The sequence below is a fragment of the Copadichromis virginalis genome, linkage group LG17, assembly GCF_057382275.1.
Source record: "Copadichromis virginalis isolate Kocher_CV1m ecotype Utaka linkage group LG17, C_Virginalis_male_GT1.1, whole genome shotgun sequence".
Taxonomy (NCBI): domain Eukaryota; kingdom Metazoa; phylum Chordata; class Actinopteri; order Cichliformes; family Cichlidae; genus Copadichromis; species Copadichromis virginalis.
Genome location: NC_140634.1, coordinates 31,235,941 through 31,255,405, shown reverse-complemented (window position 1 = coordinate 31,255,405; position 19,465 = coordinate 31,235,941). Strand labels below are relative to the sequence as shown.

The window sequence follows — 19,465 nt, the reverse complement described above, 5'->3', positions numbered from 1 at the left end:
TATATACACACTCACCTCCACTTTATTAGGTACACCTGTTATAATACAAATATCTAATTAGCCACTCATTTGGCATCAACTTAACGCATGACATAGACATATAGACATAGTCAGGACGACCTGCAAAAGTTCAAACTGTGCATTAGAATTGGGAGGAAGTTTGATTCCAGTGACTCTGAATTGTTGCTGGTGTCACATGAGCTGGTTTGAGTATTTCAGAAACTGATGATCTACTGAGTTTTTTAAATGGGGTTTATGGAGAATGGTCTAAAAGAAAGAAAAATATTCAGTGAGTGGCATTTTCTGAGAGCAGGTTATAGAGAAGGTTATAGTAATTCAAATTACCAGGACAGATCTAGAAAGGTGTATCTGTACATTCTGATAAACAGTTCCCATTAAATTAGTATTTGTTAAGTAGCGCTGACACGCAGAGTGAATTGCAATATATACCTATACTCGTAAAGTGCGAAGTATTACAATACTAAGATAGGATTGAGAAATAATTTGGTTACTAAAGTTTTAGACAAATGAAATTATGTAAAATGTACAGCAGAGTAGGACTATATCGTTCACGAAAATATAAATGTGTTTGTTTTCCCAATTAAATGTAATAATACTGATGACCTATTTAGATATATAATTATCAGACTGTAAGAAAAAACATTTTTTATGTGAAGCAGCATATCATCGAATAAAAACAAATAATTTTTTAAAGTATCGATAAAAATTACAGCAAAACAGTAACGCCGTTTATTTAAACCTTACGTTTTTGGATCGTAATTTAGCTCACCAATGACGAATAGCGTCAAAACGACAGGCACAGATTCTATCCAATGAGAACACGCTATTGGGTGGAGCGACACCCAGTTTAGCCACTTGGATTTTAATTCCTGGTCAGCGTTAGTCAATCAGATATAAGTATATCCTGGAAGGGGCGGGCCTAATTGTTCCTTGGCTTTACCCAGTCCGGATGTTCCCCAGTAGCGAATAACGAGCAGCAGTGTGTGAATGTGGCAACCGAGGTAGACAGGGAGGGGTACATAAGCTGGCCAGACCCAGGCTCTTGTCTTTTTTCCTTTATTTTTCTTTTCTCGCATAGCCAAGTGTTTACAGTTCGTGCACCGCCGCGGTTGTGAAGTTGTTTACGGGGCAGAAAATCCGGCCGCTGCTGCTTTTCTCTGGGACTAACCGCTGTCGTTGTGAAAACAGTCCAGAAGAAAGAAAGAAGGAAAGGGAGAAACAACATGGGGCGATAATAAAAAAAAAAAAAGGTGTTGTGTTGTGAGCGGACGATGACTCTCTGGGAGGACCCGTGAAGCTTATTTATTTTTATTTATTCCCCTCCCTTCCTTCTTCCCTCTTTCCCTGTGTCCGCTTTTGTTTTATTATTTTGTAACATTTCCCCTACCCCCCTGCCAGTTTGGGAGATTTTTTAAAGGAAAAGGCAACAAGAAGATTGAAGAAATGGACCAAGCCGGCATCCTGAGAAAGTTTATCCAGGGGGTGAAGGCCATGAGCGAAGGGAACGATGAGAGGGGAGAGGATAACTTCGGCAGCGACTTTATGGTGGGTCAAAATTAACAGGCGCCTCCACCTAGCCTCTTGTATCCTATATCTGTCTCACATGTACCCTCTTCCCTTTATAACCTCCACCTTTTCCTCCATACTGACCCTTCATATCATACCCAGCCTCCCCCCCGTCTCCTGGTTCTCTGTGTATCCCCCAGGAGGTGAGGCAGGGGTGGCCACACTGCCCTCTTCCTTTTTCCTCCCATTTCCAGGCTTTACATGGCGGCCTAGCATTGTCTCCCATGCCACAGAAATACAGCCGATTCCGGTTTCTTTAAAAAATTTTTAAAAAGGGCAAATGATAAAGACAAGATATATTATTGTCTCTCTAGCTCTTGGTTATTTATTTATTTATTTATTTATTTTAATGACGTTGCTGGAGCAGCTTGTAGGTATATCTTTTATTGTGGCTATATGCTTGATTGAGACAGTGCAGTGATTCATTGTCCTCATAAGCACTAAATATCCACAAACCTAAGCTTGATTGCATGCTTTATTTCCTGTGGTTTTCTCTGTGTTCCAGTAATAAAAAAAATCCTGTCAACTATTTATAAAATGACTTCAATTTTAGTAGAAGTTTTAGCAGGTATCTATTGTGGTCATTGATAAATCTGGCCACTTGCAAACTTTTATTTACATTTCCAGTTTAAGGAAAGCAAATTGCAAAGAGCTCCCCATACACTGGACCCATATATTAAAAAAAAAAAAAAAGACCGTTTAAACAAGGGTTGTCAAACCTAAGGCTTGGAGGCCAGGCAAAGACTCCAATCAGACCCTACTACAAAGTTTGGAAGACATGATTGAGGGTATAAATTTTGGACTTTTAACAGTATTTTCAAATGTTTTACAGCTTTATCTTTACTTCTAAAGGCACCCACATGGAGATTCAAGCTACACCAAAGATTTTAAAAATTAAATGTTTGAAAGGTTCCAGTTTTTTGTCTATTATAGAAATGTATGGTTGCTATATTTGATTATTTTTAGGTCATTTATGTGTGCAATGGATACACCTAATTGTAGCATGTAATTTTACAGGTTTTTTTCTTACAATTTAAGAGTCACGCTGACAGACAAAATTATTTTTCTATCATTCAGTTCAAACATGTAGTTAGGTCAAAGTGGGCTGTATCTGGCCCCCAATGTTAAAATGAGTTTGACATCCCTGATTTAAACTAAACCTTACAACAGCATTAGTTTTAATCTGGCAACTTTCTTACATGTGGAGAGGATCTTTTGAGATTAGAGATGCTTGCTGTTGAAGTGATTTTGATTACATATTTTGCGGTGACTGCTGACCCACAGTCCATTAGTTTGCCTTCACTACATAACTGGATGTCACTGTGTTGAAAGTCTGGACTCAAAATAGGACCAAGGCTTGTGAAATGGTTTAAAATGCCACAACAGGAATGTCACTCCTATAAAAACATTTCTGTCGTTGAGTCCACTTTAATTTAGATATGTTTAGAAATGTTCGGTGGAAATTGATTTACTATCTTAATTTACAGCAAGTTTACAGTTTAACAGGTTTAGACTTTCCTTCATGAGCAGCCTTATCATCCAGCCTAGTTTCATGTTAATCATGTTGCAGTTTGATTATGTGGGAATTAAGCTCCTCAGCACCAGAATGGTTAACTTTTTTCCCCCACACACAGACTCTCCTCACTTCCCTACTTCATGCAAGCTGCTTGCTGGAGCTTGCAACATTCTTTCTTGGCCCATTTCATAACATTTTGTCCTGGCTATAAAAATGCAACTCTTTGGCACACTTTGGATCGAGGGCTCTCTTTCTCGTTCAGATTAAGTACATAACAGTTTCTATAATAAGCGAATCTGTGTCTAATTTTGTGCTCATGACTTAGCCTTCTGTCTTGTCTTTTGAGTGAGAGTTGCAGAAAACAAGGAGCTGGGAGATGTTCGGCAAAAAAAAAAAAATTAGTTCTCAGCTATGTGAGAGGCATTAAGGAAGTGCATGGTGGACGAGAGCTACGGAGCTGGAACTAGTCTGCTTTTGGCTTATTTACAGAAGATTCATTTCACCATGCATGCCCTCTTTAGATGAATTTTTACGCGGTAGACTCAGTACAGTGTCCATATGTTTGTGATTTTATTGCCTGCCCGTTTTCTTTCGCCCTTAAATTCTGTTTCTAGACTCAACTGGTTAAATGCAGGTTCTTCTTTTAGCACCACTATACTTGCCATTCATAGATTACACACGTCCACGCCTTGTCAAACTGCCTACAACAACCACACGTTGTATGGGAAGAGAACAATTTTAAAGCTTTTAAAGCGGAAAGTGTTTCTTCCTGTCAGTTTTTCCAGCAAAACACCCCACCAAGTGTTTTTAGGCTATTAAATGTGGTGTTTTTAAGAAGTTGTAGGACACTACTGACTGCTTGTCAGGCTTTAACTCTTGATTATTTGTGTGATGTCTGTGGTTTGCTTTCAAATGAACTTCATTGGCATGAAATACAATATATTTCCTGTTAGCCTTAGGCTATCGCACATGTCTCTAGACAGTCCCTTGACAATCATGCAGCTCATATAAACTTAATCGCTGGGGCATTCAAGTGCTTCCATTAAATCAATTATCCTTTATCTCGTTAGCCATGGTAATCTGGGTTATTTTTGTACATGCAAAGTTACTGAATGAGGCTTATAAAAATTGGGCTTCAAGCTAAATTTTCTTAACAGCTGGCAGCAGCTTGTGAATGTTGAGATTCAGCTAAATTATTTAGCAAACGCACCAGCTAGCTGTCAAGAAAATTTGTCCTGATTGAGCACATGTGGCTTGTGTGCCAGTGTACAGAGCATTGTTGACGCTCACAAGCTGCAGCAAACATGTAAGTAAGTGTCTTAGCCAGTTGCTGCTAGCCTGTGGCGTTGATTTCAAGTCTTGTGTGAGGCTTTCAATTGCTGGAGTCAAGCTCGCAATACCACAAGCACATGGGGTGTGCTTCACTATGAAGTGAGTCACCAGAACACCCTGACATAACACCCACTTTAACTGCCTATTGTTGTTTATATATAGAATGTGTTTTATTGACATAATTACAGGCTCTAGTGGGCCAAAGAGTCAGAGATTATACGTTTATTTCAGTAGTTGTTTTGCTGTTTGATGCAGTGGGGAAACTTCAGGTTTTTCTTCCACCTGGGACGCTAATTGGAAAGTATCGTGGGGTATCTGGCCTTGTTTGACCTTATTAGAAAACTTGACAGTGAGCTGTTTCAGTGGCAGTCATATAGAGGCAGATTACATGGGATGTATGTCTGCATACTTATGAAGTGGAGGATAAAGATGTACATTGAGAATTGAATGTTTGCTCCAAGGACCTACATTATTTATAGATATGACTGAGCTCTTGAAGAGCATTTTATGTCAGCTCTGAAGTGATTCACCTTCCATCTGTCATATATAAACTATTGCAATGGTGAATACCCTACTTTTGGCTTTGTATGATGTGAAAGAAGTAGCACAGAAGCTCCACCTATCTGGTGTTCAAACCATCTGTTTGCTGAGGTAGCCAATCAGAAGACTGTTGGCTTAAAGGGAGAGGAGCCAGGTAATAAGCTGAGACCAAGTATAGGATAAACAAGTTTGGGGTTCTTTTGAGTCATGGAAAGCTACTCTACTAGAGCCCAAGGGGAAAAAAAATATGGAGGTGGAAATGAGCATGATTGGTCCATTTTAAGGTTAAGCAATGTCATCAGTAAAAGGTAGATGCATTTTTACTGTAAACACTCTTGCTTTGTAATGGTGACTTAATCCAAAAAGTACACATGCAAAAAAGGTCAAATATGTGCTGTTATTTGGACCATCTGTGCAGATGCAACAATGGCAATTGTAATTGTTTCAGAAAAAGGGGGGTTATCAGCTGTTTCTCTCAACCCACGACTTTTCAAACCAGCTATTAGTGCTTATGTAAGAGAGCCAGATTTATTTATTTATTTACTTTTTTAATAGCCTGGTCAACCAGACACGAAGGGGAGGAATTAAGATGAACCATCGAGTTTACTTAAAAAAAGAGAAAAAATATTGAAATTCATTTATTTTTAAAGTATAGGCTTTATGTGGGCATAAATTATGATTTAAAGTTTCTCTGTGCAAATTTCTGAAAAGCCTTGTTGTTAAAGTTGACCTGTTCTCATCAATTGCAGCTCAATATTTTTTTCCCTTGGCATCTACTTAAAAAGCTTTGCGTGATTCACAGCTCTAAATTAAAAAAAAATATATATATAATATATCATTACAAACCTTTTGTGCCATATAAATGACTAAATATTTTTAAAAGCCACCTGTACCAGCTCACCGGTGCTCTTCAGCTCCACCCTTTTCTACTGAAATTGGCAGTTCTTGTGAGCTCTGTTTGGGAACACAAAGTCGTTTTCCACCTGCTTCTCCTTAGAGTTACGGACCAGACCTGATCTTCAGAGTAACAGAGACTGCAGTTGCCAGCTACAATCAAAGATGGGTGAATGGGTACGTTCAGCCATGGACGCATGTCTCTGGGGAGTCCGGCGATCAGTATCGATCAGCACAATCATCAGGCAGCCTAGCTGGTTAGCAGTGACCATTCAAAATAAGAAAGCAGGGATGTAAAGTGATCATGGAGTGGCATAGTTCTCTCATACAGATTGCAAAATGTAAAATGCCACAATGAGTCTTCAGATTTCTTTGAGCAGGTATTATTATTATTATTGCGTAGTGTGCCTAAGTAAAGTTTCTGTGTGGGAAGCAGTACTTTGGATTTTCCCAGGAATAAAATTCATTTTAACTACAATGCAGAAAAGGCTTTGAAAGAGAAATGGGAAAAAATCCCTTTAACATGTCTAACTTAATTTCACAACCCATTCACACGCTGATGACATAGACTGTAAATAAAAGATTAAAATAATGTTACCAATTGGTTAGTGAAGTCCCATGACCCATGATGGTGCCTCGTGTTTTAGTCAGTATGACCCAGAACTTGAGATTAAGCCCATAAAGTCATCAGGAAAGTGCTTACAGCTTAGAGGTCAAAAAGCAAGGAAGCATGGACCACTTTCCCATAAACGTCTGTAATTTTGGAAGTATTTTTGAAACCAGCAGATCTCCCTCTGCTGACTATTAAAAAGCAGTTATTATTGCTTTCACTTTTCAGACCTACTACCATCTTCTTTATACAATCTATGTTTGGCAGCACCTATGTTACCCATCACCTTGTACCTTAAAATTAACAAATTATTGCAACGAATATGTTGCATATATGTTAAACATATGGCAAAATGTTTTGGCTGCATAGGCTGGAGAAGATCACAGACCTGCTTTGGCCTTGCTTTAACTCAAGGCTTAATATCACACAATGCTAGCAAGCTTGCTCATCTGTTGAACTAAAAGTGAATTGAAGAGCACCTTAATTTAATTTAATTAATTTAATATTTATTTATTTATTTACTTAGTTATTTATTTTACACCATGACCGCCCCCTTGACAAGGTCAATGTTTTAGTATTCACATTTAAAATCAGATCGCTTCTGTTTTGCTGCTATGACTTGATCCTTAGATTGTAATAATCAGTCAGTTACCTGGAAATAGCTGTGTCATAAATAATGCTGTGACTAAAGTTGCATCACTGACTCACAATCTGGCGTGGTGAAATGAGCTCAACTTCTACATGGTAAGCTCTCACTGGTTTCCTGGAGACGATTTAGTTTTTATATGTAACTTCCTGTGGGCAGAGGAAGGATCCTATTTAAAGTAGTGCCTCCACTTTACTTCCTTTTTAATCAGCCAATCAAAAATTCTAATTGAAAGTATTTTTCATTTGGGTTTAAAGGGAAAGGAAGACATTTGAATGGGCTTTGCTGTGAGTAGCTTTTTTTTTTTTTTTTTTCCCAAGCGCATTTACCCATTACGTGACCTCTGTACAGACAACAGTTGCACTTTGACTACACTTGGTGAGAAAGTCTGATTATAGAATATAGAGTTTAGCTCAAGGCAGGTTGATTGTCATAGAAGCTACAGGGGTTTAGCTTGTGACCTCCGTGTTATAGGGCACTGGGCCACCATGCAGCCTGATAAAACATTTAGTGAACAGTTTGATCCAAATGCCTCATGGGGTCATATGCATGGATTTTTGCAGAGCTGTCCTCGGTAACATTGCGTCTCCAAATGCTGTCAGACATCAGTTGTGCAGAATTAAACCAGAGCTTCTTACACTACTGGAAGTCTGTTAGTCTCCTCTCAGTACAAGGAAAAAGTTGAAGTGTGAGTTATGGACTGTGTTGGGGTGATATTATTTCTAAATACACTCTCATAAAAACACATGTACCTGTTTTGGGAACACTGGACTTAATTTTGTAGTCTAGACGGGGTTTAGAAATTGGAGTTCAGCCTCTCTCTGTGTGTGTTTTCTTTCCTGCAAGCAGATTACTCTGAAGGAGCACATCAAAGAAAGTGAAAAAGTGCAGACACACATGCTTCTCTATAGTGCTCATCAGGCCACAGACATTAAACGCTCAGCAAGGAGACGAAAAAAAGGAGATGTGACAATGCGTGTGTGTTTGTGTGGGTTTATGATTGTGTGTGGCAACAATTTCCAGTGTCACCGAGGGGGCTTTCCCTTATGTGAAGTGTGTATATGTCTGTTTGTGTGTGTTCGAATATTAAGTGTAGAATCTGAAAGCCTTTTTTGCTTATGTATAACCCCCACACACAAACACACAAATTCTTCAGCAGGTATTTGCACAGTGTGACTTCTTTTTGAGAGAGAAAGAGAAAACACTGGCCTGATAAGTTATATAAATGTTAACAACAAATGGCCCATCAGTCTTAACAAAGGGGTTACCTCGGTGAAAATGGCAGAAACTCTGTTTCCTTAAGGTGCCATCCTGAGACTGGCAACACTTATTCAGTCTCCACAGACTCTCCTATTAATAAAATATCCAACTGGATCCAATATCCAAGTGGGGTGGATTTTTTTTAAATTAATTTTTTAAAGCTAATCCACCTGGATAATTGTGTTAGGAGTATGGCTATGCTGATTGCCAGGTGTCCTGCTCAGTCTGCAAGACCTCATCCACAACTATTAGACATTAAACATTTCACTAAGTGTGTTTTGTTGAAGCCTTTGGAAGCATTTTTAATGGAGTATCTCATTATTATGGGTTGTTGTGTGGTACAGAACATCCAAGAAATTTGCTTTAGTTTTATTGAGTGAAATTCAGGTATTTTATTAGTCTGTTACGTAGCACTATTTAGTCAATATGCATGTCTCTCTGTTGCACCTGGGTTATGTATGAATACACCAAGCTAACTAGTGTTAGCTGATAAATTAGCACTCCATTTTATCCATTTAAGGTAACATCTGGCTTCTAGAAAGTGATCATTGGTGATTGTGGTGGAAACACTGGCAGGTGACATCACAATGTCTATGTCCATCTTTTATGTCGTCTGTGGCCTTAACCCAAGGTTTAAGACTGGTGTCAATATTTTAAATATTTATATATACATTTTGGGGGTTATTTGCAGCTTTTGTTTGATCAGATGATGTAGAGAAGATGGGAAATCTGGGAGAAAGCCCTGGGGGCAGACATGCAGTAAATGGCTATGGGGCCGAATCAAAGCCAGGCCTCAACTTTATGGCATGTGGGTTGCCTACTCAACCCTGTGTGATAAAATGCTTTTCTTCCTTTTTTAAAAATTTGTTGAATACCAAAATATATTATTTTTCTCCTGGAAAACTTTTGGAAGTGAGGCCATTAACCAGTCTCCTTTTTGTACCAGTCTACTGCCGGTTCAATGTAGAGTCTGCTGGGCTCCATCATGTAGGTACAGATAACTTTAAATGGTCTTTCTACCATTTATAGCAGAAAAGAATGAGTGATACAACTGGTTTATCTTATCAGGTGCTACTTTCCGATGCTGTTGTTTACGACGGCTGTTTAGCAGTGGTTTCTTAAACTTGCGTAAAAGAGCTTCTTTGTTATTTGACATGTGGTCTGTTTTTTGCTTTGATTATATTGTCAAAAGGCATTTTTTTGCCAATGTTGTCTCACCATTAACTGATAACCTGACTTGATTACCTTATAGATATGTCTACACAATCCAGTACACATATTCTCTGCCAAAGCCAAGGCAATTTTCTTTTAATCCACAGAGTGCATGTACACTGTAAATCCCAAGTTTAGAGAACTCAGAAATTAAGGAAGCTGATTATTTTTTTAAGTTTTACAATCTTAATGTTAATACTGAAACAATCATTCATTACAATAAAATTTTATTTATATAGCACATTTAAAAAACCACAGGTATGCCAAAGTGCTTCACAGAATGAGTTAAGAGCAATAATAAATACAAATATAAAGCACAAAATGCAAATAAAATATACTAACAGGCGGGTGACATAACTAACCAATAATACACCAGGCATAGTAGGCACTAGTGAAGTCCACACACAATGCTGAAGGTTAAAACATTACTCTTGCATTAGAAATACAAGTGAGTGATTACTTGGGCTTGAGCATCAGCCATGCAAATTCTCCACCAAGATCGCTAACCCAACTGTCCTGTGTCGCTTATAGTGTTACAGCTGTGCTATTTTAACTTGAATATAAATAAAATGCCACTGGAGCAACTGAGCTGTAAACATAATAATTATAGCACAGCACTGAATGACAGAACATGCATAATATTTTAAGTCCACAACTGGCTACTGCAAATCTACAACTGCACACTGGTGTTTATTTTTAATGAACAAATAGTTGAAAATATTAAATAATTAAAAGTTACAGGTACTTGGAGAGAAATGTCACAAAAATCTCAAATATTTAAGTAATCTAACAATATTGTAAAAAAGGTAATTAACACATTTAAATTGATTTGTTTGCACTTTCTTGGTAAGAAGTTTTCAAATGGCTGCTGTAAATTAACTTTTATAAGCCTGTTTGTGCGAATGGGTCAAAGAGGGTTACACAGCAGGGGTCTGCTGCTGTTTTTGTCTGTGTGGCAATCGCCATCAGCCCGCCTTATGTTACTACAACAAGAAACAAGACTTCCCAATTTCTTGTTGTGTCACAAGCCTCCTTCGTTCTCAACCGCCCTTTTTCCGTGGCTTAACCCAAAAAAGAGCCTTTTGCCTCTAAGCTGGGTGTTTCTCAGAAGATGTAACGCAATATTTTTGCTGTGTGTGTGTGTGTGTGTGTATAAAAGCTAGCTTACCCACCAACAACCCAGAACATCTTAAATGATCAAGATAAGGGACCAACACAGTGAAATACCCAGGAAATGATGACCTGTGTGTGCAATGTGTGACTAACGTGAAAGGAAATGGGGACGAGTCATATCGTTCATAGCACCTCACCCACATTCGTTTACCTGCACTCACACCTATCCTGCTTCTGCCCTGCTGATGTATAGTGTGTTATGGAAGAAAATAATCCTGCATTTCATTATCGTTATTAATATCATATCCAAAATGTCATCTTAATCCACAGAATCGCACAGCAAAGTGCAGATTTGGTCAGCAGCTTGACCTTTAATATAGAGAGTGAATACAGTATCTGAGCAGGGAGCTGATTAATACGTGCACATAGGCACCAAGCACACACGAAACACACAATGAGCCCCTGTCCCAGATGATTGGGATTATGAGGTCTGTTCACATCTGCTTCCTGCTGTAAGCTTTGATCCAGGGTGGGAAACTACCAACAAGCCGATACCGGTAAATGCAAACCATTTATGCGTGCATGTGGTTGTGTTTGGACTCTACAAATGTACCTGATCTCATTGCTTTTTGGTGTGAATTATTTCATTATCACTTTCCTTCACAATGATGTGGGGTTTTTTTTTTCTTTTAATTTTTTATTATCTAATAATCTTAAGAATTTGGTTAAATTTCAGATTACTTTTAGAGAAACAGAATAGATTAAAGGCAGAGGAGAGGTCATGCTGATAATTAAGTTCACTCTCACTCAGCTTCAGACCCTAATATGGTCATATATGTCAGGCACAAAACTGTGGCTGTGAGCACAAAGCCCCACCCATCTCCTGTTCAAATCTTGTTTGTGAGGGGCAGCCAATAAGAAGAAAGGATGGAGGAGCTAAAAGACCCTGTTCAGGACAGAATATGAGCTGAGGGGGCCATTAAGTGTTCATTTTGAATACACTTAACCAAGAGCTGAAAGTTGTAATTTAACCATTCTGTTCATTCTGTTTTTTCCTTTAATTACATATTTATTGAAGGTTTGTCTCCCAGGGTTTTTTTTTTTGCCATTAAAATGTGCATGAACCAGCTAAACATCTAAACACTTGTTCAGGAAATCTTTCTACATTCAAAAGTTGTCTTTCGACTATTTAATTTTCCACTTCCTTCATTGGGTTGTCCAACTGTATTCCAGTCTCTTTTCCTTCCGCTTCTGCTTTTATTTTGTTTGGTCACTTTTGTTTTGTCTTTTGACATCACAAAGCCACTAACACGGTGACTCATTAAATTGGAGGAAGAAGTGTGAGTTTGTTTTGGTGCATGTCTGTCTACAATGATCTCTGTACTGTACATGCATGGGTGGCATTCGCGGTCCCAAAGGAAGTGGGCACTCAGGAGTAATGGTGGTTTTAAATGTGTGCTCAGTTCAGCACAGGTGCTTCCCGCAGTCCATTTCAATCATTTTAACTGCATGTACAAGTTAGAATCGCATATATGGTTACAAAATATTTACTTGAGATTCCTTTAACATTACATGATGCTTGTGCATCGTCATGATGGACCTTTGCAAAAGCACGGTATACCCCACTTATTCAGTCAGATACATTAGAACTGAAAATGAAAGTGTGACAGGAAAAAAGGAAGGCCCAATGGCAACTGAAAAAAATCATTCTGCTTTGTGTCACTAAAAGTCACTCTTGTCGCACCACTGTTTTTCATTGTGTGATTGTTTATGCACTGATTCTGTCAGTGCTCCACTGACCTATATTGGCCAGTTGCCTTCAAGTGTAAATGAGTGCACTGTGCATATGACCGCGTATGTTGAACTTGGTTTCTCATGCTAAGTTGTTTGACGTTATCTTTGTTGAGATCTTTGACATTGAGGTCCGAACCCCTGACTCATTCCAGTGCTCAGGGTGTGGTTTGATGTTATTTCCTCTGTTAATGAGCATGATTTATAAGCTCTGTTTAACTATACAACTAATAGCAGGGACCTGACATGCTCACTTATTCTCTGAAAGCTGAGTTTTTATTACTTTGACTGCAAAACATCCACAGAAATTCAGTTACAGTGGTCCCTTGTTTCATTTCATTTTTTCATTTATTTATTCATTTTCAGGCACAACAAATACCTATATTGAACATAAAATACACAAAACAAAAAACAAAAATTGCCTGAAAAAGGAGTGGGACGAAGAAAACTTATTAAATCCCACCCCTATACTCACTCATCAACAAAAAAAACAATAAACTTCCCGCAGCTACGCCCATCATTGCATAAAGACCCATCAACAGCTCCGGGCACATACAAGTATCTAAGCGGCAGCTCGCAACCAACAATTAGAGCCTTCATAACTGAATACAGAATATATAAATTATAAATTGCTTTACCACAGGTAACAGGCAGTAATAACTACAAGTAACAAACACACATACATATACATACATATATATCTACACACACAAGTACATGTATGTACATACATACGCACACTTTATTTATTTTTTATTTTGGAATCCATACCAGCAATGGTAAGAGAACAGACATTACAGAGCACACTAAAACCCATCATTGAGTATACTGTGACCAGACCAACTGTTTGTAGAGAAATTTAAATCTATGAATATTTTTGCATTGTTTCAATTGTAAACTCAGACTGTTCCAGATTTTCACACCACATACAGACACGCAAAAGCCTTTACGGGTTGTTCGAGTTCTGGGTAATTTGAATTCTCCAAAGCCTCTCACATTATAAACCTTTTCTCGAATTTCAAATCTAGTTTGTAAATTTGCCGGTAAAAGTTTAGTAAAAGCTTTATAAAAAATTATGGATGTATTGTAATTAACCAGATCCTGGAATTTAAGTAACTTTGCCTGAAGAAAGAATTTGTGAGTATGATCTAGATAACCAGCCTTGTGAATAATACGCAGTGCTCGTTTCTGTACTGTGACTAATGGATTAGTTGTATTTTTATATGTATTTCCCCACACTTCCACACAATATGTAAGATATGGAAGAACCAGGGTACAGTACAGAGTACGAAGTGCATCTTTATCAAGGAATTGTTTCACTTTGTTCAAAACTGCGAGGCTTCTAGAAATTTTGGTTTTTATGTGTCTGACGTGGGGTTTCCATGAAATTTTGTTATCAATTATAACTCCCAAAAATTTGTTTTCACTCACATTATCAATTGGTACACCTTCAATGATAATTGGTAATTCTATATTATATTTTAAATTACCAAAAAACATTGCTTTAGTTTTATTTATATTTAATGATAATTTATTTATGTCCATCCATTTTTTTTATTAATTGTAGCTCCCTGTTTACGGTCATTACAAGATCAGTATAATCATCGCTACTGAAAAATATGTTGGTGTCATCTGCGAACAGTATGAGTTTAAGTACTTGAGAAACATCAAAAATATCATTTATGTATACATTGAAAAGTTTTGGTCCCAACACTGACCCTTGGGGAACACCACATGTAATACCAAGTTTCTCTGAATGGTAATGCCCTATGCTAACATATTGTTCCCGACCCGTTAGGTAACTTTTTAACCAGTTACCAGCTTTCCCTCGAATACCATATCTTTCCAATTTATCCAGTAAAATTGAGTGATTGATTGTGTCGAAGGCCTTTTTGAGATCAACAAAAATTGTTTATCGCGGGAGTTGCGTTCTAAAACTAACCCACGATATGTGAAATCCGCAAAGTAGCCAACTTTATTTTTTACAATTATTATAGATGTTTTAAGACTGTAAAGCCCCTCACTACACACTTTATATGCTTTTCTCAGACAGGCATGAACATTTTCACACTTTTCTCTCTTGTATAATCAAACCAAAGGCACCCGCAGGTGCCTTCTGACTGTGCAAAACGGTTCATTGACATTGTTGTGTTTGTTGGGGAGAAAACTTACAAACATACAGTACAGCACTTCAGAGTCACACTGCGATCAAAGATTTATGTAAATTTGACAAGCCTAACGCATTCTGTACTGTACAGGAGACACGGAACAAGATTGATTGATTGATAATGGTCTAAAAAAAAATTGTGTAAACCCCCACGAAAGGTGAACCGCGTTATAGCGAGGGACCACTGTATTTAGTTTTAAGTAGCAGCTGAATAGTTAGGTGATGTGGTTTTTGCTGCCATTCCCCATTATTAATATGGGAAATGGTGACAACTAGTATTTTGGCTTTTGAAATGTTGTTTTAATCTACTTATTTTCCTCTGTGAATTGCCTAGAGCAGGGGTCAGCAACCTTTAACACCCAAAGAGCCATTTGGACCCAGTTTCCACGCAAAAGAAAACACTGGAGCCACAAATACTTTTTGACATCTAAAATGAAGATAACACTGTATATATTGTTTTTTTTTACCTTTATGCTTTGTGTGAACAACTAAGGTGTGTTGCTTATGAAATCCATGAAGTGCTACAGAGAAAATTAAATTTTATTTATGTAATTAACACATTTTGAACTCTTTAAGAAATATAACAAAAGGAAAGACACCCAGCAGAACTAAAATGATCCATGTAGCAAACAAAAACTGTTGTGAGCCGTTGTGGTACACTGGCTTCCGCGAGTGTGGCGCTTATTTTGAGCGATGAAAAAATAATAGAATATAATTTTTTTTTTCAAGTTAAAAAAGAACTAACATAAGTAAAATACACTTCAGCTAAATACTTCTAATTTATTTTCCCAAACCACGCGGAGCCGCACTATAAGGACTAAAGAGCCGCATGCGGCTCCGGAGTCGCAGGTTGCCGACCCCTGGCCTAGAGTATAAAATGTTAAAAAATACCAATAGATAGTTTCTGAGATAAAGGTGGTGGTTGAATAAGCCTATTTGAGCTTTTTAAAACAAAAGCTGTATATTGTCAATTTTAAGACGATGAAACCAGGGAATAATAGATGTTTTTGCCTTTGAAATTAAGAAATTGTTATATCTGATCAACCACACAGTTAATAATTTAATTGTTGCAGTTTTGAAATGAGCTCATCTCATAGTAGCATAACAAACAGAAATTGGTTCTGGGTCTGAAAAGTGAAACCAGCACTGAAGTCATCCTTTTAATGGTGACTCCTGTGCTTGGAAAAAGACTGCTGATTACTTGATGCGCTCATTCACTAATTTCAAGTAATGCTGAATACAACATAATGGCCACTGTGTAAATTATAGTCACTCAAGGAATAAGGGGGGCTGTCCAGAGTATGCTTGTTGGCTAATGACTTGTCAGTCACAAATCTTTAGACAGTGAGCTTGCAGCTTCTCAGCCATTCATCTGGTTTGAAAATGGCAACGGCAAAAATACTTATCTTGACAAGGTTTGTTTTAAAAAAAAAAAAATCAAAAAAAAAAATCAATACTCTTATACTAATCAATACTAACAAATTAATAAAGGATTAGACACTCATTTGTAACTGTGTCAACAGTGCCGTCTTTGCCTCCCACAGTAGATGCACAACACATAGTAGCACTGCAGATAGGCAGCCACTCCCCTCACTTCCAGCTGAAGTTGTCATTTTCAACACTAAACATCTCAATGTGAGATATTTTGAGAAGCCAGCAAAGGTCTTATCTCAACAACAGTGAAATAAACGTTAACCAGCCATTTAACAGTTAACAGCAACCTGATAGCCACATTAGCCTTTTTGTTAAGTTGTCATTAAGGTAGCAGCTAGCAGCTGTGGCTAATAATGATTGATAATGTTCATGTTGGACATGAGTAGCAAACATTATAATTACTGCTGCTTTTTTATTAATGTAGTGTTAACAGAATAATGGGCACTTCAAGTCCTTGAAACGAGGAACCAAAGCTATGTAAAGCGCGTGTTCTCAACAATATTAATAGGTCGCAGGTTGTTGCAATCCACTTGGCACTGTGTCAGTCAATATGTCCGAGGTAGACTTACTGATGCTCCGTGAGTGGCTGGTTGCAAGCTGGGTGACGCGTTAGCCAAAGTGCTAGCAGCATCCCCGGCTAACCTATACATCGTGTCAATGTGATATTTTAAGCTGGAAGTGCTTCGGTGAAAAGAAAATTCCTTCCTGCACAATGTGCATAATACTTTGTCGGTCAACTGTTCCGTCTTGTTATTTTTTTTTTTAATGCTCAAATTTCCCATAGAGAGGGCAGGGCTCTAGACTAACTTTTTGCCATGGGCGTACCGGTACGGCACAAAAGTTAGGCGTACACAAATTTTATAATAATTTATATAATATAATGTGTTTTTCTGGATACACTGTGCTTTTTCAGCATTCAAAGATTGATGACACCGTGTCAGAGCACTGGCTATGAATTTCAGAAGGATCAGGCCTTAACAGAAAAGTTAGCAATAGTTCTTTTCCTATTACAGCTACATCCACTTCTGTCGTGCCTAGGCTGCTCACTAGGGCTGGGTATCATCACTGATTTCTATAATCCATTCGATTCTGGTTTTCAAAGTCCCGGAGACGGAGACGGGCCAGAATGGACGGAGACGGAGATTGGAGACGGAAAACTGTTCTTGAAGTACAGAGAGAGAGAGAGAGAGAGCTAGCTGTGCATGAAGTGTGATTTTAATAGTCGTGGAAGCAAAACAGCAAAATTCATGACGACATTGATCAAATGTGAAGCACAGTTTGCTGCTTCTTTTGCTGCTGGCTCGGTGGATTTTGGTTGGAGAGAGACAAAACCTGCAGCTCAGAATCAGCGCAAAAAGACGTAATCACAGCGTGGACCGGACGCATCAGGATCGCTAAGCTCCGACAGCGTGTCCGTCTACGGGCCGTCGGTTGAGAAAGCCGAGAAAGACAAAGCTGATTCTGATGCGTCGGTCCTCTGTGTTTACGTCTTTGTGTGGAATCTGTGTACCTGCTCTCATTTGCTGTTTGGTTGTTGTTGAAATGGTTTTGTGAGCTTTAATCTGAGAATCTGGCGTTTCTGGCAAAACACAGTTATGTTTAAAAGTCGATTCAGGATTTAATGAATTGATATCGCTTTATTCAAGCTACTCACCTCCCACTTCCACCTGCACTTTCAATTGGACCAAGGCCAATCAGAGAGGTCCCGCCCCTGACTATCTCAGATTGGTTTAGTCCACGATAGGGGCATAATGTGTGTCTGTTGTTGACCACAGGGAATGTTGCAGATTTTTTTTTTTTTTTTTTTTTTTTTTGCTACCCGAACAGTTGGTCGCACAGGTGCAACCAAATATTTTTTATTTTTTTTTAGTCGCACCACTGAAAAATTTGGTCGCATTTGCGACCAAATTGGTCGCACTCTAGAGCCCTGGAGGGCCAATCTGCGTTTATCCTCCTTCAAATTGAGTTGATTGGTTCAGCTGCCCGTCACTACTAGATCAACTGCCCATTTGCGCATGTGGAAAGGTAACTCTACTTGGACAAACTGCCCGAAATGCGTTGACAGAAACATTTCAGGAATTTTGAGTCATTCTGCACCCAAGATGCGCCAATACCGTGAAAAGTTTTTTGTATCGAGTTAATCGTGATGACGGCTTAATCCGAGTTAAAGTGTTAATTTTGACAGCACTATTATTAACATGAAAAAAAGTTGGGGCAAAACTCACAAAGTGTTTTCTATTCATTTTTTTTTTTTTTTTTTAATTCAAAGAAAAACTTGAATATAAAAGCTTGTATATAAAACATCAACATGCTGTTTTATATTAGGGGTTGGCTTTTAGCTTCGGCTAAAGCCATTAGCTTAGTAATGATCTTCTTGGTAAGAAAGTCAGTGAGACGGTATATTTTCACAAAATGTCAAGCTGTTCCTTTAATATTTCTGCGGTTGTTGCTTTGTCTTAGCCACATCTTTCTTTATAACTGAATATGACTTTGCACTTGTGCAGCCTTTTACTGATCGGGGACATTAATGCCACAGTGAAAGAAAGGCAGAGCACACAGATCAGGCTGATTGAATTGTCTGAGTGAGGGAAGCACAGCAACAAACTCACACAGACCCTTTTAGTCTCCATGCTGTAGCAGTGCATCTTTTCCCTGCATGCTCGCAACGCGGGAGATGGATTTTTCTGAGAACATTGTGAGGAGTGACCTATTTTGGCGTGTGTGTATGTGTGTTTGCATGGAAGGTGACCGTCAGTGCTGCCTCTCTGCCAGTAGCGCTCAATAACCGCATTTCCTGGCCACACACATTCAAAAACCTTCTCCCCTTTGCTGTAGCAGGAAGAGCTTATTTTCTGCCAATCAGCTGAAGAAGAGTTGAAGAAACAGAATGTGCTTGCCTCTATGTATGTGTGTGAATTATTCAGTGTACCAGGGAAGTACATTGATGCTGACTTGTTCAGCCAGGAAACAAAGTAGGTTAGATCCACTAACAACTACATCTAAAGCACTCTTTCCATCTCCATCATGATCTCTGTTGGCATTTTTTTAAAAAACATCATTTTCTTAATATTTATACTTCCTCAGTCTGCTTCTCATCCCAGTAACTGCCCTGGCATCTTTAAGCCATTTAGGCCAAGTCATTGTGAAGAAATGTGTCTCTGAGCACATGTGATTCAGTCACACCCTCAAGAGGGTCTGTGAAGTCAGCCCTGGGCTGCTGGGGGCACCGCCCTGCGTGTGCATGGCAGTGGAAGTCAAGCGTTCACAGGAAATTGGCCAGCTCATTCACACTGTTTAACTTCTCAGACTGATGGGAAATAAGAAAGTGATAGAAACGGACATTACCGGTAACAGAAGGTAGAA

At 38.5% G+C, this 19,465-nt stretch overlaps 1 protein-coding gene across 4 annotated transcripts in view; it reads left to right on the top strand.

Moving 5' to 3' along the window:
- The first annotated feature begins 945 nt into the window (after positions 1-945).
- ptpn12 (protein tyrosine phosphatase non-receptor type 12) overlaps positions 946-19,465 on the top strand; it is a 53,551-nt gene continuing 35,031 nt past the window's right edge. For all 4 annotated transcript variants that reach the window (XM_085436466.1, XM_085436465.1, XM_085436463.1 and 1 more), the window contains exon 1: positions 946-1,566. In XM_085436466.1, the coding sequence (XP_085292592.1) occupies positions 1,465-1,566 (102 nt within the window). In that variant the 5' untranslated portion in view covers positions 946-1,464. The remainder of the gene's footprint in view (positions 1,567-19,465) is intronic.